This window comes from Syngnathoides biaculeatus, chromosome 2 (assembly GCF_019802595.1).
Source record: "Syngnathoides biaculeatus isolate LvHL_M chromosome 2, ASM1980259v1, whole genome shotgun sequence".
NCBI classification, from domain to species: domain Eukaryota; kingdom Metazoa; phylum Chordata; class Actinopteri; order Syngnathiformes; family Syngnathidae; genus Syngnathoides; species Syngnathoides biaculeatus.
The window spans coordinates 17534727-17558749 of record NC_084641.1 but is presented as its reverse complement, the minus strand read 5'-3'; the positions used below and the strand labels follow the sequence as shown (position 1 = coordinate 17558749).

Here is a 24023-nt window from a genome sequence, read left to right as displayed (position 1 = left end):
CACAACTTTATTTCATTTTTTTATACTTTCGTGGCAATTTCAAGTAGCAAGCTGCTTTTTTTTTTTTTTTTATTCTGTGAGGTCACGCAGGGAGCAAGACGGTAGCTGGGCAGGCTTGTCCTTGCCACGGTTCTACACGCTAACCATGTTGTCTTGCAATAAACAACAAGAATGTTGACTGCTGAGCTAAAAACCGTGCCACTAGCTGAGCTACCAGTAGAAGGGAGATGAGAGTGAGGTTTCTTCACGTACATCTGCAAAGCCTAGCTTGCTCCTGTTACACTAACACTGTACCCTGCGATTTACGACTTTCCCACAGTGGACAAAGCTGTTTAGCTCCTTATCTCGCTGGGTTGTTAACGCATGGGCTACCAAACATAATAATAACGTTCTAGTGTGTGTTAATTGGGGTACTAAGACACACAACAATTCAGAGAGAGGCCCTGATTTTTTTTAAATTTTGTTGCTACAGTGGAGGGAGCTCTTTAGCTTCTTAAATCGTTACCTTCCGGGCTAGGTTGTTCGCTCGTGGGCTAGCTCGGAGGCTTGCAAACACAATAAACCTAACTTTCTCCATAAAGGTCAGAAGACAAAGATGGTAATGTTAGTGATAGCTCTAAAAACCCTTTACAAACCACATCTGCCATTTCGAAGTGATTACTGTATGTAGCAGATATACAGCAGTTTAATCGCTAAATATAAGTCAGAATGCGCTTTTTGCTTTATGCATCTAGCGCCTTCCTTCCGCTCTATGGCTCTATCTGGTGCTGTCACGTAACTCTAGCCAAACAGCCCATTCATTTGTCATTATGTACTATTGTTCCATGCTGTTGTTCCTGTCCTTGTGTATCTGTTCTCGTATAATTTAGCAATTTTGTGTTGGTTTATTGTGTGGCATTTGGTTGTACAAATGGTTGAGGTAGTGGCAAAAGTTTGTGTCGCTTTCCTGGAGAGGAATATGTGGCCAGTGGATAGGGAAAGTCCCTCGACAGGGGAAGAAACATGGTCAGCTAAGGGTGCTAAGCAAGCGTTCCAAATGCTGTGCTGTTCACTTCGAACTGGCATTTTGTGAGAAAAACATTGAAAGCATTGGGTACAGGGGTGGAGTTAGGCAGAGGCTGGAACCAACTGCGGTTTTCCTACGGCCATCGAGATCTCAACCGCCATGAAGAGAACAAAATTTCGCAGTTGCCATGGTGCAGCAGTGAAGCGGCGCAGACAAGAGGTGAGGATTTCATTCTATATACCTACACCTGCACTGGGAAGTAGAAAATAAAGACCCATGCAGTACTTTTATGTACTGTTGTCTGTACTCTTGCCAATATGACAAACCAACAGACATCTCAAAGACTTTCTGTGCAGGATGTTATAAAGCTACTTGACCGAGGGCCACACACCATATAAAAATACAGCATAATATGTAAAAGTGTGTGCCGTGTCACTGAAACATAGATGAATGTATAATGCGTATAGTCATGCTAAAAAGTATTGCACCCCTGGGGTGCCATTATTTTTAGTCATGACCGTATAAAAAGACAGGCTTTTTTCCCCCCTCAGTTGTCTGACCCCATGAGTATACCTGTTATATTTTATTCATGATTCTATGTTTCTATCGAAAAGTAAGGATGCTGGAGCGAGTAAATTATGGATTTATGGGATGTGCAAACATACCTGCCTATATTTCCAATCCGCTCTACACGTCCAAATGGTCACTCTCTTTTTCTGTTGCACAGCTGCTACTTGACTCCCCGTCGTCATCACTGTTAGTTTCCGACCTCTTGACCGCCTCAAAAATGTACAGTTTGAAAATGGCAAGTTCATGTGGGTGCGTCGATATCCTCCTCCTCATATTTCAGCATGTTGCTTGCCATTGCTTATAGAGTAGCGCAAAGTGTTTGGCAAATGCAGTGTCACTTCTGCTAGCCTTCGCGGTGGACAGAGTAACTACACCCCTGTACCTCGAGTGTCTAATTTTTAGCTAAACTGTAGTTGACAACTTCCTGGAAATTACGTGTATGTGGAACTTAACATGAACAATATAAGCATAAACTTTAACTGACCCCATGCCATCTTTGTCCTCTGACCTTTAATTGTCTCTGTTGTTTAAATCTACATCCCGAATATGGAGCAAAGCTGTGGAGTGCTGGGTGAAGCCAACACCACCAGTGTTCTATGAGTCCGCTAGCGGCTAATGACAACTCTGTCAGCTCACTGTGTGATCAGCACACCGGCTCACCACAACAATGACAGTGTATTGAGTCCCGAAAAATGATTGTGTCCATTTTCTGCATCCAATAATAGTCAATATAGTAATCATCGTGACAGCCCTTTTATTAACTCAAGAAAGACTACAGTATAAGCAAAGTGAAGCAAATTTATTTACATAGTGCATTTCACACACAAGGTAACTTAACGTGCTTTACATGATTAAAAGAATTTAAATACAAAAAATAAAATGTTTAAAATGGGGGAAAAACAGTAAAAATGAAACAAAATATACATATAAAACTAAAAAACTAAAAGGACAATTTAAAAACCGTCTACAGTGCAAGAAATAGCATCAAAAGTGGAAATACTCTAAAAAGCATGAGAAAAGGGGTTAGGTTAGGGTTAAAAGGATTTGTCAACTTATTCCATTTTTTCCAGCATAAAAAAGCTAAATGCTACTTCAACATGTTTGATTTGGACTCTGTGCTCCACTATTTGACCTGAGTCTGTCGATCTCAAAGCTATACTGGGTTTGTATTTCGTAAGCATTTCTTTCATGTATTCAGGACCTAAATCATTTATTGATTTATAGACCAGTAGCAGAACTTTAAAATCTATTCTAAAGCTTACTGGAAGCCAGTGTAAGGACTTTAGAATTGGAGTTATATGCTCTGCTCTCAGAACTGCTTTGTTCAGGTCGGAACCCGAGCTTCACCATTCTGAATTCACTGCAGCTGTTTATAACTGATATAACACTCAAGAAAAGATGTTGATGGCAGAACATTATGGAAATCTCCCCTGATCTTTTCAATTCAGCTGTTTTTCTCCCTGAAATATCTCAAGGATCAGGAAGTACAGACGTATAAGTATTTTTTTACAGGGTACAGTATTCTCCCGCTTATTTGCACGAAACTACGAATGAATAAACTATATATTTCCCAAAGTCTTTGCTTACGTGCCTTGACTCAGATATGAATGTACGGTCCCATTATTAATCCATTGTGTTTAACATGACATCAGTCCACACTCTGCAGTAATAACATTTTTAACTCCTCTTAAAAGGGTTTCCACAAAGTTGAGGTGTTTGTTTACGGGAATTTATGATGATGATCATATCATTTCTGAAGTGCATTTGTGTGCTTGCACACTCATGCTGCAAGAAGGTCTGGCTCTCAGTCCCTGCCCTAATTCATCCAAGAGTTTTATAGAGATAAGATAAGAATTGTGCCGTCCTGCCATTAAAGCTGATTCTGATTCTGATGTTTGAGCCGATCCAGAGGTCGAACAGTGACGTCGAAAAGCTGCCAAGTAGCAGCTGTACATCAGAAAAAGAGAGTGGCCACTGGCTCGATGTGACAATATTTCAAAAGCACGTGTTTTTATACAGTCATGGCTTGAAATAATGGCACCCCAGGGGAGTCAATATTTTAGAGGACGACAATTCGTTGATATATTCCTATATGTTTCAGTGACACCTCGCAGGCTTTGACATAGAATGCAGTATTCCAATACATTGTGTGGCCCTCGCCTCACTTTCTTTTGTAGTGCGCCGCACGGAAAATCTTTGTCGGCTTGTCATATAGGTAAAAGTACAGACAACTGTACTGAAAAGTACTGCATGGGTCTTTTTTTCCTAGTCCCCAGTGCATAATAATCATAATAGAGTCATAGGTATAGACAAGGTAATGCTCACTCCCCTTTTGTCTGCACTACTTTGCTGCTACACAGTGGTGGCTGCGAGATTTAGTTCTCTTGTTGGCGGTTGAAGTCCTGATGGCCGTTGGAAAAATTGTTGGCGCTGCAGCTGGTTTCAACCTCTGCCTCTCTATGCAATGGTTTCTGCTCAGTCTTTCTCAAAACACGCTGGTTCGAAGTGATGAGCACAGTTTGGAATGCTCGCTAAGCACCCAAAGCTGACCACGTTTCTTCCCCTGTCAATTTTCTTTCCCTATCCACTAGTCACATATTCCTTTTCACATGGAAAGCCGCCCCAAAAAACTCTTGCCACTGCTTAAATCATTTGTACAACCATATGCCACACACAATAAACCTTTGTGACATTGTTAAATCACACGACTACAAATACACAAGGTAGGGAACAACATCATGGAAGAATAGCACACAACGTTGAATGAACAGGATGTTTGGCTTGCGTGACATCACAGCGCCCGAAAGAGACGAGACAGGAAGGCGTTGGATGCAAAAAAAAAACATTTAAAGATTTAACTGCTGTATATCTGCTATACAATCACTTTGAAATGGTCGATGTGGTTTGTAAAGGGTTCGAGATTTATCAAGAAAAATTTTGAAATCTTTGTCCTCCGACCTTTCAAGCCGACAGAAGAGAAAGCAGAGGCAATGTGACAGGAGGGGGAAGTGCTACTGTTGAGGTGGGCCAGCGATTAAACTGGGTAGCAAAGCACATTGCATGATGCAGTACACGACTGCAATTCTCTGGGATTGGTTCCTGGACCTCAGAACTGTGAGGCCAACGTTTTACAGCTGCTCCACCGTGCCGCCCATGGATATGCAGTACAAGGTAAAATAATCAATCAGGCATGAGGATTTCGGCAAGTATGGTAACCGATCTTTCGGTTCGGTTGATTTTTGTCCTGGGAAATGGTGGGAAACGATTTTTCGGTTCCCATTGATAATGCTCATGGGTTTTTACCGGTTTTTACATGTACTTCAGAATAAAGCCTTAGCAGGCATGAGCATTTTTGTCTTTCACGCTTAGCAACCGACATGTTTGACTAGCGTTTGAGTGACCCGGATATGAATAACTCGACCTTGCGCATGCGCAGCGCAGAAGCGGAAACCGGTGCTGTTTGTAAACCACACTGACAAAGCTGGGCGTTTTAATCATTAAAAATAAAGGGGTTCATGGAGGTTCGTTTTATACAGATTGTTGTCTTTCATTGAGAACTTGTTTTACATTCCACACATGGGCGAATTTTATTAAAAATGGATGAGGAAAACATCATTCTCTATAGTTCTGCTCCATTTTTGATCCAGCTGGTGCACTTTGAGGTAGAGCAACTCTAGGCAAAGTGATGTGGTTGATTTAAATACACATAATTCTCTGTGTTTAATGTTTAGTTTGAGAGTAAACCTCAGCTGGGTGTGGTCATAAAAAGCTTGAAGTGTCTTTTTAAACAATTGTTCACTATCTGCCAAACTGCTGCTTGTTGTGAAGTGACTTGATTTGACTTTGATGCCTACGTACATGATACCCTCCGGTGTTTGTATCTCAAATTTGTGCTCAAATGTAATAAAATTGACTGATCTACAGCTATATCAAAAACCCGTAGACTGGGTCACTCACATCTGAAAGCGCCACTGTAGTTTTTTCATACCTCAACAGCCCTTTGGATTTTTTGAGTCACGCAATCAGTGTTTTTTTTTTTTTGTCACTGTTGTTTGTGAAAGGTACTGCCACAGGAAGGGGTGGATGGTAGGCATTGTATTAGAAGCAGGATGGCGTCTGTGTGAAAGGGAACCCTGTTGGGTTGTGAGCTTCAACACCTAACACTCACTTCTCACACCGACTGTTGTGTTGAAAGCCACACCTCCTAACTTCAAGGGTGACCAATCACAGTCAAGATTATAACAGCACTTTCCTGGAGTCCTTGCAACACATTTTTCAAGTTTTGTAATTGTTTTTACTGGTTTACAAGGTCATTAGGGTAAAACAACAGAACCAATTTGTGTTAAAAAGAACTGAGATTCTTTGGGTCGTATCAGTTTGCCCTAAGCACACTTACAGTATAGTGGATACAGTATGATCACGCACATCCTGCGGTGACACTGACAGCATGTTGTAGTGACGTGTGTGCGTGTATTTCATGTGTCTCAATCTGCCAACTTTAACGAGTCATTTGGATCCTGATGACATAGCAACAGGCTCTTTTAGATAGTGAGATGATGTTAGAAAACAACAACTTAAAAGCAACGTATTTTACCCAACAAAATTTTCTACTATCCATCCATCCATTTTATTTGCGAGGGTCGCCGGGAGTGCTGGAACCTATCCCAGCTGTCAACGGGCAGGAGGCAGGGTACAACCTGAACTGGTTGCCAGCCAATCGCAGGGCACATCGAGACAAACAGTCGCACTCACAATCACACCTAGGGGCAATTTAGAGTGTCCAATTAATGTTGCATGTTTTTGGGATGTGGGAGGAAACAGGAGTGCCCGGAGAAAACCCACGCAGGCACGGGTAGAACACGCAAACTCCACACAGGCGGGGCCAGGATTGAACCCGGGTCCTCAGAACTGTGAGGCCAACGCTTTTCCAGCTGATCCACCGTGTAACCCAAATTTTCTACTGTTTGGGATATAATATTGTCTCTATGGTGCCTCAGTAACCATGTGAAATATAATTTAAAACCATCCATGCATTCCTATGTTCCAGATGTTATTCTGACAGGGGTGGAAAATCCGTGGCTCTTGAGCAGCATGCGGCACTTTGATTGTTTTCATGCGGCCCTCACGAAGGCACGGAAGCATATCGAAGTTCTGTTTTCTTAATGTGCGTGCGTACGCTTTATGCCCGAGATCGTTACGGTAGTTGTGAGCGTGCTTTGCTTGAGTTTATTGTGGTATTTGTGTGCGCGCTTTGGTTGAATTTATATGGTTGTTCTGGGTATTGTGACAACAAACTCTGTGTGTGAGCGTGTGCTTCAATGTGTGTGAGACGAGACTGTGCAGGCGTGTGTAGCCGGAGGGTGAGAAGAGAAAAAAAGAGCGTGTGCAGGTGAAAAGAGTGAAAAGTTTAGCGATGGAGACCGGGGAAGAATAGCAATTTGGAGAGGAGACGTTGATGTTGAAAGAATTTGCAGAGGAGGCAATAAAGCCATTCGAGCTGCAAATCAGTGCTTCGTGGCTTTATTGTTCCCACCACTCATTTCATCTGTCCAACGAGAGAAGGGAGTTAACCTGAGCAAGACAACCTCAGCCCCAGAGAAGACGTCTCCCCTTCGTGTTTTGACGACGGTCAGGTGACTGTAACAGGAAACGTTAACAGTATTTTCGCTAAACTGGGATGCACATTGAATGAAAATAAGTTTCCCAGTCGGGTGGTGATCTCAACAGAAAATAATTTGTCAATTTTGCTCTCAAAATGGCATGGAAAAAAATGCAGTTGCAAACGGAAATATATGCATAAACACAGGAGCGGGAGAGCTCAGATTTTTTTTGTTGAGCGCAACAGTAAGCCACTCTCTGCTGTTTGTGTCAGACATCTCTCGCATTTCACAGCTTCAGATCTTCACTTCATCTCATCTCACTCCACGCTAACACCGAGCTGGAATTTCCGAAAGGGATTGAACTTCGCAGTCACAAGTTTGTCACTTTGAAAAATTAGACAGAAAAGCAGATGCAGTTTAAAAAAAAAATAATGAAGCATCCAGAGACTAATGCTTGCATCATGTCAAACTGGCTTGGAGTATTGCAAGGGCCAAGAAGCCATACAATAAAGGAAAAATAATTAAAAACTGATGGTGATGTCACTTAAATCTTGTGTTCTGAAAACATCAATCTGAAACAAATGGTCTCACATCTTCAGCTGTACCGCAACACTGTTGAGCAGAGAATATCAGACATTAGCCTGGCTACTGATTCAGTTGGACCCAGACCTCCAATCATGTTCATATTTTAGTGTTTCATTAGATGAGAGTTGTGATGTACAAGACAAGACTTAGTTGAAGTGGTAGTTTGTGTGAGAAAGAGCACACAATTTTAACTTTTTTAAATTATTGGCCTGTGGTCTTGGTACTCTGTAAGAGGCGATTTTTCTTTTTATGTTGGTGTGTGTGATATGTTTACAATAAATCTATCCGACCAAGGGTATGTGTGTAAGTGAGGATGGAATGATGTTCATGTTTATGATGTGGTTCTTTGCAGTAACACAGTAAAAAATGGGGCTCTTAATCGCTGACTTATTGGCCATCCCTGCACAATTGGGTCCTCTACACTCGTGTAGTGCAGAGAATCAGTGGCAAGGGGGTGATCATAACCAAATATGGACTAAGTGGCTCCAAAATTGGGTCAAAGCGAAGTAGCTGTCAGAGGGGCTTTTTCTGGACACTTGTATGCCAAAGCCAAGGTGTTTATTTTAAATTAAATTGACAGTTTTATACTAAGTCTATGTTCGGCACTCACACTATGGTGGCCTAAATAGCCCAAAAATTTTAATATAGTCTGCGCTTCGAAACCCCCAAAGTGACACAGTTTTTTTATCCGCTATTTAAAAACAGCCTTAATTACACTAGCGTGATTAAGCAAACTTGCATATACATTTAGAAGTTTTTCTGAAAAAACAAGTTCTAATAAGTACACTTATTAGAATGTAACTAATACAAGGTGGCATGGTGGATGACTGTATAGTACCTCTGTCTCACAGTTTTCGTTAGTTTTCATGTTCTTCCCCTGCCAGCGTGGCTTTTCTCCGGGCACTCCATATTCGTCCCACATGCCTAAAACATGCATGGTAGGTCACTGTATTTTCCACACCATAAAGCGCAGCGTATTATAGAGCGCAGTCTCAATTACGTGGTCTGTTTCTGTACTTGTCGTAATCCAGTGGCACAGGGGCAGAGACGAATGCAGCACTCCGAGGCAAGAGCATGATATTAAGAATAGTTTTATTCCAGAAGGAGGTCGAACACGAAAAGGCAGTCCAAAACAGGTGGAAGAACAAAAACGCTAGGCAACAGGCAAGATCCAAAAACGTTCACAATGTCCGATGACTATGAGGCAAACTAACATGGACAAGACGTGGTCAAACTAAAGAGCCACAGCCTCGCTGTGACAAAAGATTACTCTACACTAAACTTGCAAACTTACGCACAGTAGCGGAGTAGTATCCCAGGATGCAGTAAAGCATATGCAACGAACTGGCAAATGCCGATGACAAATTCACCACTTAAGTGCTTGGTCAACTAGTGTCCAACATGCAACACAGCTGTCAGAGGTGGCACCGCCCATGGCAGTGGTTTGGCCATGCCCCTGACAATACTTAACGCATACATAAGGTGCACCCTATTGTAGGGAGCATGCTAAAACACCTTCTCTGAAAACAAAAACACCATCTATCGCTGCCGGCGTACGTACTTTCCGTATTACGTCCATGTCAGGGAAAATTGTCCGACAGTCAATCATGCAGACCGCTTACCAAAGTCAGACAACATAACTCAATGCACACATAAGGTGCATTGGATTAAAATGTGCACCATCGTTTTTGGGGAAAATTAAAGGCTTTTAAGTGAGCCTTATATTGCGGAAAATACGGTAATTGAAAACTCCTAAAGAACTCATAGGTGTGAATGTGAGTGTGATCGGACACTGGCTTGACTTTGTTGAAGGCAGCGTGGGTTCAATTCAAACTCAGTGATGGTGTGAATGTAAGTGAAAATGGTTGTTCATGTCTGGATGTGCCCTGTGCCTGACTGTTTCTCAGTTCACAGTGTAAATCTGCCTTTTGCCTGAAAATAGGCTGCAGCGACCCTAACCAGGATAAGTGGTGTTGAAAATGGATGTTAAAAATGAGAATGCCTTGTTATTTTACGGGACCAGGCCTCCATCTCCCATTTTAGAAATTAACCGTGTATACAAAGGGTTGTCTACCCCTGGAAGAAAACATTCTTACAGTAATAAGTAAGTAAACAGTAATAGAGACGCTTACTAGCCAGTGTGTTGGTTATCATTTTGCACTCGCGCCCCTCATCCTTATTTCCTTGCAGCTGTGGTAGAGACGGAACCCACCACCATGTCACTCATGAAGCTTTAGTCCAGCACAGCAGTCATGGCCGCACGTGCTCGCACACAAGCGCACATTCACACACACACGCACGCGCACACCGTGAAGCCCAAAGAAGCAGTGAAAGATCAGCACATTAACTAATTAGCCTGTTGGGCTGTGGGGGACACCAGAGAGGAGCGGTCGACAGATGGACCTGTGTGTGTGTTTCTTGAAGTGCTCTTCAGTTTCATTTGACCATACATCACCCTGCAATCTTATTTTTGTGCAAATGTACCTCCACTGAGTCATGCAGTACACCTACACAAAAAGTAAAAAAATGTAATCATTTTTTCCATCTTTTGCGTACAAAGAAAGTAAATACCATTAACAAGTCACAATTATACCACTGATTCGTTCGTATCCCTCCTTTTCACAACGTGCAAATACCGAATCAGGATAAGCTGCTCAGAGAATGTACGGATGAATGGTGAACAATTGAACATGAAATGAGCCACCAACTGCCAGAAATGAAGAGAAACATGACACTCCTTACGGATCTCTCTGGAGGCATCGTTTCCAACATGTGGATCAATGTCTCATTTTGCATAGTATATAAATGGGCACCATGTCATTGGTCATGTTCAGCGCCAATGACTCTGTGATTGCCTTCCAGTAGGCTCCTTTCTTGTCATATGCAAAACAATGTGAAAGCAGAATTAATAAAATAATACCAAAACATTGTTATGAAGATAATTGTGGCCAGTCTCGCATAAATTCAACTATAATAGGCTCCATTTTTTCTGCGACATTAATGAGAACAAGTGCTACAGAAAAAAGATAGATTTAGTTATCACACCAGTTTCAAAGGTTCTAGTTAATTTCCTGGCGTACAAATGATAATTTTAGGACAGTACACTTCTGTGTAGAGGTCTCAAATGTTATTGGAATCTGCTTGGGCTGCTTGCCCACTTTGGGAGTCACAGACCCGAGATCTCCAATTACCACTAAGGCACCAACATTAACTTTAGTTTCCACTTCTTCTCTCCTTCAGTCACAACTACAGAGGTTTTCCTGGCTCAAACTGAGGCCGAGGCACGACTGTTCTTATCATTCACACGTGTATTCCACCTCCCTCTGCTTCCACAGACAAACACTTATTTACATGGATATCATTGTATCTGTACCTAAACATCTATGTTTTCTTCAATCTTCTCCATCCATTTTATATAGGGCATAACCTAATTCAGGTTGTACAAGTGTGCTTCCCCCATGCGTGTCCTGTACTATTCTAACATATTTCTCTGCCACACCAGACTTACACATGCAGTACCACAGTTACTCTTTTGGTACTCTGTCATAGGCTTTCTCTAGATCCACAAAGACACAATTTCTCTTTCCATCTACTCCATGGTAAAATAATTAAAACCCTGTTCCTAAACTTTTAGCCTTACTATTTTTCCACCTGCTCTCTTTGATGCACAATACGTCAACTTTTCTCCTAAACTCCTGCGTTTTTCTTGTCATAGTCCCAACATTCAAAATTCCTACACTAAGTTCTAGGCTCTATGCATTCCTCTTCTTCTTCTGCCAAAGAATCCTCTTTCCTCTTCTTCTTTGTCTTTGACCCACAGTAGCTGAATTTCCACTGATGGGTTGCTCCAGGTGCTTAAAATATGATATGTTTGAAGCAATGCTTACAGACTATAAAAAAGTCTGTCAACAGTTTTCACTGTTGTGTTGGGAATCCGGTGCTTTTTCAATTTTTTTTTCCGTCACATCCTCTACTCGTGCTGGTGGTTTTACATTTTACCCTGTCTTTGAGCTGTACTTCCAAGCCGGATACACGTCCAACTGTTTGTGGGTGAACACACAACAAGCATGCAGACACATAAGGCGTCAATGCAAGTGAATTGCAACCCGAAAACCTTGGACAAAGTACCAACCTTATTGTCAGGACAGAACGTACTAAACATTACTCGATCTGTCCCGCCCTAAGGGCAAATGGGCGGCGCAACAGTGTTGGGACAAAGCAAGGGAAAATTGGTGTTGCCGAGTTAGTTGTTGTTATAGTTAGCCACTTTTCTGACCCCACTGCACTCTTAGGAACGCTGCACGCCACTGTAACTTGATTGGCTCCTGCCCGCGCAAATATAACGGGATGACCATTTCAGCTGTGTATCACTTTTGTCCACCCATCCATCCATTTTCTGAGCCGCTTGAACCCTGGTCCCCAGAACTGTGAGGCCAATGCTCTAACCAGTTGCCCCACTGGTCCGCCGTATCACATTTGTACAAATTAAAAACAAAGTAGTTTATTATAGTTGCGGTTGGTGTTAAAGCAGTTTCTGATGGTTTAGGATTCGGAGGGGCTGGGATTAATAAGATTCATATTAGGGTTAGCCACACTTGAAGCACATATTTCTTTCGTCCCTGAAAGCAGTAAGACGTATTGACCCAAGATTCATAAGCCTATCATTTTTCAGCCGCATGTGTCCCGCAGCCAGTAATATTGAGTGAGGCGTGTCCTGCCACAAACAAAAATGGGATTACTAATTACATGACCTCGTGACACTTTTTCTAAAAATCAACTCGCACCAATTCTAGCAGAGTTTTGTGGTGTTACCAGAGACCTGTGAAGACTCTAAGACACCTCCAAAGTACCAACTGTTCAGTTTCTGTTCTTCAGTGTCAGATCTGGAATTTCTGCCATTTTGTGTAACAGCATGTAATTGATCTGCCTCTCATTGTATGTTTCTGATCGACACTGATGAACAAAGACACGCTGTATCACTTGAATAAATGATCATTTTCAGGTCAATAGGGAGAAGTTGGTTCATTCCCCTTGGCACACCTCGTGATCTCTCATGGCACCAATCCTGCTCTAAAGTAAACCATGTATAATGGTGGCCATTTTCTTTGTTTTGCAGTCATGACCTGTTGACACGCTTCATCCACCTGTGGACAGCTCCTCCTTCTTTTCCCGTCTCGTCCGTCTCCCGCCATGCTTCCCTCTCCCATCCCCATCCTCTCGCTCCTCCTGCTCTCCTGGCCCCTCCTCCTTCTCTGCGCTCCGGCAGCACCGCCTACCCCCCTGCTGGCGGCAGGTGGCCGAGCGGCGTACCGGGTTTTTGACACCTCCCTCACCCACCTGACCGTCCACAAGAGGACAGGCGAGGTTTTCGTCGGAGCCGTCAACCGAGTTCTCAAGCTATCTGCCAATCTCACTGAGATGAGGAGTCACATGACCGGGCCGGTGGAGGACAACGCCAAGTGTTACCCTCCACCCAGCGTCAGGGCCTGCGCTCACCGGTCTGTCTCACCTCGATTGTCACAAGACTCTCTCTGTCTGTCTGTCTGATAACTTGTGTGTGTCCTCAGCCTGGAGTCGTTGGACAACGTGAACAAGCTCCTATTGGTGGACTACACTGGCAACAGGCTGGTGGCATGCGGCTCCATCTGGCAGGGCGTCTGCCAGTTTCTCCGGCTGGAGGACCTCTTTAAACTGGGGGAGCCTCACCACCGGAAAGAGCACTATTTGTCCGGTGCCAGAGAGGCTGACGGGATGGCAGGTAGGCATGTCTTCGCACACTTCCTCCGCACCAGCATGTGTCAAAACGGCAATCGAGTTTTGAAATCGGATCAGCGTCGAGTGTCATGGCTCACCCAAAGGATGTGATAAAACAAGCGAAGTGACACATAGAAGTGAAGCTATTTTATTTAAATACAGTTAGGTTGGAGCAAGCTGCATAAAATTATTATGATAGAAGGAGTCTGGGCTGCTCGGTGGATAAGTGGTTTGCACATTAAGGATTACATTTCTGAGTTGGGCTGCAACTAGCGATTATTTTGATAATCGATTATTTGAGATATACTGGTTGAAAAATATTCTCATCTCTTTATTAAAAAAACAGGACATTACGTCATATTGGCAATGGGGGGAATGTGCACAAACAAGCGGTTACATAAACATTCCAGAGCTTTTTAAAAAATTCATTATTAATTTAAATGTCAAATATCCTGACAGGAGGCCATGGACTAATACAAAAAAATCATACAAATTTATGTTGTAAAATATCTGCAGAATATAGATGTTTTTAAATTAATTCTACCAGATATCCAGTAAAATTTACTTTCATGCCTAGTTATGCTCTATTACTGTACATAAATGAATTCTTGGCAATAATTTGTTTTAATTTGATCAATCTGTTTGTTTATTAAACTGTTTAAACATAAAATGGGTTAGTATTTCAATTAGGTAATGTGACATGTTGGTCTGGTACATGTTAAATTTATCCCTTCCCCAATGGCGTAGTCACCCAACACTCAACCCCTTGACTGTGTTGACTCGTATTCGATGTTACGGTCCTTTCATTGACACCTGGGCTGGGCATTCATTCATTCATTTTCTTGACCGCTTATCCTTGCTTCGGTTGTGGGCGTGCTGGGAACTGTGCCATCTGTAAGGGTGAGTGGTGGGATATACCCTGAACTGGTCGCCAGCCAATCACAGGACACGTAAACAGACAACCACTAACATTCACACCTTTGGACAATTTAGAGTCTCCAACTCAACCTACCATGCCATTTTTTTGGGATGTGAGAGGAAATCGGAGTACCCTAGGAAAACCCACGCAGGCACTGGGAGAACATCCAAACTCCAGGCAGGCAACGTCGGGTTTGAGGCTGGGTCTTCAGAACTGTGAGGCAGATGTGCTAACCACTCACCGTGCTGCCCCTCTCTGCCCCAGTCATGTCTAACAAAACAAACATCGGCTTTACAGTGCTTCCACCACAAGCCACTTCTCCTACATTATTTTGGGCGTTGCATGAATGACAAAATAACTGAGTGACCCAGCGGATGACTTACTTTATAATTGTGAGACACAACAAATCGATTTTGAATTTAGTTGCAAATGATTTTTTTTCTAGTTCTGAGGCTAGGGGTTTGAATGCAGACTCTCAACTTCCTGGGTGGAGTTTGCATGTCTTGCAGCTTCTTTTCACATTCCAAAAACATGCATGTTAGATTCATGGAAGAGATTCATCCACATAAATTGTCCTTCCATGGGAATGTGAGTATGAATGGCTATTTGTCTATATGTGGCCTGTAAGTGGTTGGCGGCATGTCCAGAGTTTATCCTCATGAAGGAAATCAGGAGAGTGTTAAACAAACCCGTAAACTGAAGGTATTTATTTTTATTCGTTCATGTATCCCGATCAGGCAGCTGAGACTAGATTCTCAATTGTGATGCCAAACTGGCTAATAGCAGGAGTAAAACAAAGCAAAATTAAAGCAATACATATGTGGACAACAAACTATCAGATCATATACCGTATTCCCACAGCCATAAGGCACACTTTTTTTCTCTGAATAGGACAGGGCGCTCTATCATGCGCCACGCTTTATGCGTTCCAAAATCTGTCAATGTTGTTGTGTGACTACTCCAATAAAGTGCAACAGAACACACTGGTTACATTATTGCTGCTCACTAGGGAGCAAGGAACAGTAGCACTTTTATTTTTGTAAGCAGAAGGCCGACCTTACATTCCCCCACACAATGACAGGTGCAGGTAAGTCATTAGTCAACATTTCATGCACAATCACGTTGTCATATCCAAACAAAAATGATCACACCACAGCAAACAAAATAGCGTAACTAGTAAATAATAAAACTAAAACAATGACTGAAGAAATAATTGACACAAAACATGCACCTTAAATGCTATTTACATCCTTAGTGCCACAAAGCATGCTGGGAACGCCTCCAGCCTCCCACTGATGCTAAAGTATTTTATTGTATAGTATTGTATTGCTGCGGTCACAGCATGCTTTGCGGCCCTCATGATGTAAGTGTTTTGTGTCAGTTATTTGCTTAGTTGCTTTTTTTTAATTTTACTATTTTGTAGATGTGTCATTCCTTTTACTGTAGGGGTGATTGTGCATGACATGCTGACAAATGACTCGTTTTGTGGTGGAATGCAAGTGCATTTCTTCCTCAGTGCCTCACTGGCGCCACAATATGTTTTAAGATTAGATAGCGTATCTTTTGCCACGCCTCTGCCTGATATTGCGATGTGCCTTATGTATGTGATGAATACCGAAATAGTACCCATAAGTGAAACTGCCCCTCTTAATATGGTGAGATTTATGGTTGCAAAACTATGGTAGTTAAATATTTATGCAATCCATAACACTGAATGTACAAAAGCGCTCTCTGTCTGTCGTCTGTGTGAGTGAAGAGCGAGCCAATGAACCAAAATTAACCACTGGGTATAGTTGACAGCGGTGAGTTAAGATAGGCATATGTGTTGGTTAGCCGGTAACGACGACCCTCTCCAGGTGTGGTTGTCGGTGAGGACGACTGGACCAATGACCCCAAGAGAAAGAAAGCGGCAAAGGGTGGCAGCCGTCTCTTCATCGGTGCCGCCATCGACGGAAAGTCGGAGTACTTCCCCACGCTGTCCAGCAGGAAGCTGGTGGCCGACGAGGAGAGCGTCAACATGTTCTCGCTGGTCTACCAGGACGAGTTTGTGTCATCGCAGATCAAGATCCCGTCGGACACGCTGTCCCTCTATCCCGCCTTCGACATCTACTACGTCTACGGCTTCTCCAGCCGCACTTATGTCTACTTCCTGACGCTGCAGCTGGACACACAGCTGACGCAGATGGATGCCGGCGGAGAGAAGTTCTTTACCTCCAAGATCGTCAGGATGTGCTCCAACGACACGGAGTTCTACTCGTATGTGGAATTCCCTCTAGGATGCACCAAGGACGGCGTGGAGTACCGACTGGTCCAGGCTGCCTACAAACAAAAACCAGGACGGCACTTGGCTCAGGCGCTTGGCCTGTCGGAAGAAGACGATGTCCTGTTTGTCATCTTCTCCCAGGTGACTTATTTCCGCCAGTCTCAAAATGTGGTACGCAAGCTTCTTGTTGTGGGACTCAGTGCGTCGTATGTGGTGACGTTCTTAGCAATAACTACTTGATACAATCACATCTCAAACAGCACGTTACATTGCATTATTCGTAATAGTGTTCCTATAATACTCAATGCTATGGCTTTATTTTTTGGAATGTGAGATTATTTGGTGATCAAAAAAAGGTGATAAATTTACCTGTCAAGCATAAATGTTTCTAATTTGGCATCACTTTTAAATCCTCAGCTTCGTTGAGTCCCTTGCTCTTCTTCTGTTTGCTAGTCTTATGCCAAGTTGTTAGCAAGCAAAGGATAAGCATTTTTTTTTTCTGGTGGATGTATCTTCCACCATAGTTTCAGCAAAGCTCTTGAAGCCCAAGTTAATAGATGAGCGTGAAGCCGCGCAGATGTACAAGCTCCGACAAAAGCTTTGCCATGTGTTTGCCTGCGAGTACACAGCAAATGACAGAGCACTTTGTTAGTCACACCTTTTGTTCTAGATGGATTGTTCTTCCTCAGGCGCTGTGGTTTCTTAAAATTCAATTTAGAAATCCAAGATGAGGCCAGAGAGGGTATTATTTTTTTACAGACATTATTTTACTATTATAATAGTGTTAGGTTTATACCGAGAGTTTCAGGTTAGGGTTAGATGCAACAAGTAACTGAAAAAAAAACCCACATCTGAAAACACCCTTTAATCTGTAACTAAATGTTTTTCTAAACATTAATTTAGGTACAATTGTTGTTTAATTTTTATGTGCAATACATTTTAAATGAATCTTTTAAGTGCAGTTTTTAATTTTCCTATATTTAAGTTGGTGGCACGGTGGGTCAGCTGGTAAAGCATTGGCCTCACAGTTCTGAGGTTTCGGGTTTAATCCCGGACTTGCCTGTGTGGAATTTGCATGTTCTCCCCGTGCCTGCCTGGGTTTCCTCACACATTCCAAAAAAATGCAACATTAATTGGACACTCTAAATTGCCCCTCGGTGTGATTGTGAGTGCGGCTGTTTGTCTCAATGTGCCCTGCGATTGGCTGGCAACCAGTTCAGGGCGTACCCCGCCTCCTGCCCATTGACAGCTGGGATAGGCTCCAGCACTCCCCGCGACCCTCGTGAGGATAAGCGGTGAAGAAAATTGATGGATGGATAGATGTATTTAAGTGTAGTTAATGTAATGTCAGTCGCGGGTCATGTTATAGTGGCCTCTAATGATAGTTATTATATCGTTTTTTTGGGGGGGTGAACACGTAGCCCAACATTGCACCGAAATTTTAATGTTGGTATTGATAGTGGTACTTGGAATCCGTAGGATTGTTTTGAGGCGGCGCAGTGGGTTGTCTGGTTGTGGCATTAGCCTAACGGTTCTGAGGACCGGGTTTCAAATCCCGGCCCGACCTGTGTGGAGTTTGCATGTTCTACCCATGCCTGTGTGTGTTTTCTCCGGGCACTCTCGTTTCCTCCCACATCTCAAAAACATGCATTAATTGGAGAATCCAAATTGGTCTTAGGTGAGATTGTGAGTGCGAATGGTTGTTTGTCTCTTTGTGCCCTGCGATTGGCTGGCAACCAGCTCAGGGTGTACTCGCCTCCTCTTGCCCGATGACAACTGGGATAGGCTCCAGCACTCCCATGATTCTTGTGAGGATGAGCGGCTAAGAAAATGGATGGATGGATTTTTTTAAGTGGACCTTAGTGTAAGAAGTTTACGAATAATTGATTCACTTGATTTTCTTCGTCATGATGTGCCTCCAGAGGACGTCGCTCCATTTGATTGGCTGCTTTCACGTATGTGTGTGTGTCTTGTTCAGGGTCAGAAAAACCGCTCAAACCCGCCCAGAGAGACGCTCCTGTGTCTGTTCACACTGCATGACATCAACCTGGCCATGAGAGAGAGGATACGCTCCTGCTACCGTGGGGAGGGCCGCCTCTCGTTGCCATGGTTACTCAACAAGGAGTTGCCCTGCATCCATACAGTGAGTTACATCCCATTTGTTCAAGATACACCCCCCTCACTCGTTCTATGTGTGTCTTACAGATGTCCACTTATTTAAATGAGAGATGAAGTATATATTTTTTCATAACTCAAGACTACAAGTCCCGTATAATAGCTCGGTGACATCTTAGCTGAAAATCAACTAGTGAGCAGTTTAGCCACTCTTTGTGCGGGTCATTGGAGACTTGCGCATACTCCATTCCCCCAAGTCAATAAAGTGAGTGTGCTTATACATATTAAATATCACCGGTCCGGTTGGGCGTCGTTTGAATATGAGCGATTCCGGCTCCAAACGATTCTCAATTCTGATTCATTTAGGGGCTGGGTCAAAAAAGTTTTCATGGTTTAAAAAAAAAAAAAAAAAGGTGTCCTAAATTATGAATATCCATTTTCATAGCAGCTTGCCCCATAACTTACAATCTTCTTTATAACCAGGATCAATAGCAAACCTATGAACTAAAAGGCATTCTGTGTGACATTTAATTAATTATTGTTTCTGCTAAAAGCTAATCATGGCGTTATTAGATAGTTATTTGTGACTGCTTTACACCTCAGATGTGCAAGTTTTAACTTGACTTCCTGTTTCAATCATGTAGCCTTTTATTTTGAAGGGTACGCACCGGGACTCAGCATTTTGGCATGAAAAATAATTTCACACGACAAGGGTAAAACATTTATTTAAACAAGACGCAAGGAAAAGAGTAATGGATGGAACCAAATGCTCTGTAAAATGTTGATTCTTTTACCTTTTACTGGGCACTCCGGTTTCCTCCCACATTGCTAAAACATGCATGGTCGCTTGATTTATTTATATGTGCCCTGCAATTGGTTGCCAACTAGTTTTCAGGGTGGGATAGGCTCCAGGACGCCCATGACCCTAGTGAGTATATGCCATTTGAAAAATGAATGAAAGAAATGTATACAATGAAAGAAATGTATACAAATTGAGGGTTGTTTGCCTGGTTGAATTCCGTGAGAACAAGTTTTGCTCTGACTAACCAATCAGAATGCAGATGCTGTTGTGGGCCACCTATCTGGGCCTGTGAGGTTAATGTCATCACGATTTGGTTAAAGAAACAGACCCACGGCTATCATAGTTTGCGTTCCATTGGCCAGCACTACTGATTCGGTATTTCCTGGACCGATAACTGTGACATTCACAAACAAATACTGGAAGCAGTGGAACCAAAAGAAATGGGGACTGAAATGTTGGAATTAGATAAATACAATTTCATAGAACAAAATTCAAAATATTCAAATTTAGCCACATAGATAGTTAGCCTGATAGCAAAATGAAGTCATTTTTAAAAAAAACTTCTTGTGAAAACAAAGAAAAAAAAACAAGTTCAACAAACAAAAACAGCCCACTTGCCTTGATTCAACTTTTTCAAATGACCTGGGTACCTGAGAATCGACGCAGAGATGAAGAAAATATGGAATAATTGCATTTTTTAAATTACAATTTTGACAATAATTGAATTATGCTGTGACGCTAACAAAATGTAGGTCAAGTGTTTCAAAGCCAACATACTGTCATCCATGCATGTCCTTTTGGAAATGATAATAACAAAAGATTGACTTGTTTGTCCAATTTAACAGTTACTGGGGAGAATGGCATTCCAGAAACAAAACAATTTATATACTGTATAACACATTCAAAAATTTCTTTTACATCTTTTGTCTCCTTTAAAAGGCCATCGTATATTAAGAAGCTGTCATTGTGTTTGATCAGCCGAAGCAGATCGGAGACGACTTCTGTGGCTTGGTGCTGAATCAGCCGCTGGGGGGTCTGCGGGTCATTGAGGGGAGTCCATTGTTCGAAGACCGCACGGAGGGCATGGGTGCTGTGGCGGCGTACACATACGGCGAGCACACTGTGGTTTTTGTGGGGACACGCAGTGGCCAGTTGAAGAAGGTGAGCGCTTTTTTTGGATTACAATTTTCATGTATAGAACTCCAACCACACTGGGCTATGTAGCCTTAAAGTAAATCCCAAAGGGACAAAAACTTTTCCTTTTGGGATTTTTTTTCGTCTTTGTTTAGAACCAAATAAGCGCTGAAACTGTGGCATTAACTTGCATCATTTTCCACAGGAACAGTGTTCTTTTCTTTTCCACCTTCTCCTATCGAGACAATGCAAAAGGGGTCAAGAATAGACTGTTTTCAACCACGTGACTACATCTGGGGCACCTGGCCGTGTTGGATGGGTTCACTCTCATGCTCTTTGCATATAGACCAGAGTTACACAAATGTTCGTATGACTGTTAGCATGATGGCTAAAAAGACTTAAAGTTATCGGTGCTCATTAGATGTTGTTTCAAGAGACCGTTATGACAAGAAGTGCGTTTTGATCGACAATATTGACCGATATGCCTTGGAGACACACAAATGTGGGCGTTGGTACCCTATCCAGACATTGTCCACTAGCTCCTCTTCTCAACAAGGGCTTATACTGTGGACCAACTAAAGAATTACAAAGGTCTGGAGGCCTACGACCAATTCATCAATGGCTGGCTTCGTCATGGGGCGGTATCCATTATAAGCAACGTGTGTCTCCACATTGCTAAGGTTAGTGTACCGCACAATACAATTTAAATACAGTATGTACTGCGTGATTTTAGTCAGCGTTGTTCAATTATGTTGAATATACCAAAGAAAGAGGTGTAAGTTATTATTTTCGTTTTTGATACCGAGAGGGAGAGAGAGAAGTTTGAACGGGATGAGTCCCAAGTGGAGCCCGCACCTTTTTCTCCACTTCCACGGCTACATTTGTCACTCAACTCACGAAACAGCTAACGGTGCGGTTGCTCGTTTTTTGAAAACTTTTTACTATAAAGCAGAAAATACTGATTTTGGAGACATGCGTTGCATTCACATACGAGTATTGCGCTTGGCTGCTCGTTCAGCTCTACGAATGCGAGACAGCCACAGTTGTCGCCGTTTGGTTGCTAACTGCTCCGTTTTCTCCCACTGGTTCTTGATCACAGCTGGCAGTCGAAAGAAAGACGCTTTACAACGCCCACTTTCGTTTGAGCAACCGATAACATAACAGTGCACCCCCATTCATACGCCTTTCTGAAATGATTCCTGCTTAGCTATGTGTGTTTACGCGAATTCACCAAACAAAGATGGTGCCCGCGTTCTAAATCGGATGGTGTGTGACGTCAGTCGAAAACAGTTTGTAGCAAGGAGGTAGTTCTCAACCACTGGGCCATTTGGTACACTGATCCACCCGCCGTGCCTCCACTTGCCATGCAGCCCCCCTCCCTGTCTCCCTACACACACGCGCGCACGCAGTCAAGGATAGCAATACAAAGAGACACACACTTACACTTTGATTTCAGGCCAGAGGGATGAGGTGGGTCGACAGAAGTACATCTACTGTACAGTAAATACATTTCGATGGGCAGATAGTGATAAGACCTGTACTCTACTGACAACTGATTGGCTTTGAGTATGTGTGGGGAGGGCTCTATCTGTGTGTGTTTGCAGATGCATATGTGTGTGTGTTTGTACATGCATGCAGATGCGTGCGTGTTCTCGCGCGATCATCTTTTCAAAACAAACAGTAGAGGGTAGAGAGGAGACACGCTGTGGTGATCGCATGCACATACACGCACGCACACGCAGACACACACCTATACGCTGAGACAAACATACACAAACACAGATTTATTTTGTCTTTGCGAAGGACAACTGGGGAGCTATATTTCCTTAATTTCGTATTGTGCAACACCACCATTATGATTTGACTTTATCATAGTCATTTGACGTACAGACACACATCCTCATCACGTACTCCCGTTGAAAGTTGTTGGTCACGAACAAATGTTTACCCAGGAGTGTGTGTATGTGTGTGTGCGTCTCATAAAAACAAACTAAACACACACATTCTTTTCGTCCTTGGCTTATTCCATTGCTCTCTTTCTCTAATTTTTTTTTATCCATAAACACAATCCATAAACATTGTCCCCAAGGACACACATTGAAACACGTAATCATAAAAGTGTGTGTGGTCTGAACAGAAAACTCCAGTACGATATTTCATGGTTTGTGTGTGCGTGTGCATGTGCATGCGTGTGGTCAGTGGGCTGACACACCCTGTCTAAATGCGAACATGGGAGGAACTCCGTGTATGCCTGCCACACGCAAGTATTGCGGATGGTGTCACCGTGCTAACGTTGCTAGCTCCTAGCCTGACAGCTCCATAGTACTGCCAAGGCAATGGAGCTAGCTGAGGACAGACAGACACACAAAAGGAAGCATTGTTGTGTTTCAAGGAGGACATGACAAGAAATGTGTGTGGCATGGTGGTCTGGTGATTTGCATATTAGCTTCACAGTTCTGAGGTTCTGGGTTCAAATCTAGACCTGACCTTTTCTTCCCTTTTATCCCTTATTTGAAGATCAAGAAATTGTCCTGGTAGGAATAGGAGTGGGAATGCTTTTTTTTTTTTTTTTGTCCACAACTGCCCTAACATTGGCTAGTGAGCATTCCAGGGTCAGCGGGGATTGGTTCTAGTTTACTTGCTACCCTAACCAGGACAAGCACTCTTGAAATTGATTGATAGATGAATGGGAATGTTTTTTTTTTCATGGAAAGAATGGAAACTCATCTGTGTGTGTGTGTGCATGTGTAAGTGTCTACGTACGTGTGTGCGCGGATGATTACATATATATGTATACATAAGATAGGAACATATATATATAATTTATTTATTTTTCTACAAAAACTTCTTTGTGTCAGACATTGTTTCCTGTTCCCATTGTGCATGTTTGTCAGCACTCGTGTCTCAGTAAGTGTCGAAATTAACGTTCCTAGAATTCCCTGCTGAAACAGGCATATGCTCACACACAACCCAAGAAGCATTAATTATTATGCTGTTGCCATGGAGATGATAGAAGAATTAGTGGATGTGTCACTGAAGACTCTTCACTTTAGATCATGTTCTGTGTACGTTACCATAATAATGATGACATGCGGGCTGTCAGATTGACATTTTAACAATCTCAGCATGCCCCAAAACTCATTTTTGCAGGTTGCAGATGTATCCTGGCGAAACTATACATACTTTATTGGTCCTGAACACAACAGCCTGAAATCCACTTGATAATAATTACAATGATAATAATAATAATAGGGAGCATGGTGGAGCAGCTGTAA

At 42.7% G+C, this 24023-nt stretch overlaps 1 protein-coding gene across 1 annotated transcript in view; it reads left to right on the top strand.

The window, feature by feature from the left end:
- Positions 1–24023, top strand: part of plxna3 (plexin A3) — a 94537-nt gene that overhangs the window by 7872 nt on the left and 62642 nt on the right. Inside the window, exons 2-6 of the mRNA XM_061838169.1 lie at positions 12878–13259; positions 13329–13519; positions 16291–16838; positions 18676–18840; positions 20593–20775. Coding sequence (XP_061694153.1) covers positions 12952–13259; positions 13329–13519; positions 16291–16838; positions 18676–18840; positions 20593–20775 — 1395 coding nt within the window. The 5' untranslated portion in view covers positions 12878–12951. The remainder of the gene's footprint in view (positions 1–12877; positions 13260–13328; positions 13520–16290; positions 16839–18675; positions 18841–20592; positions 20776–24023) is intronic.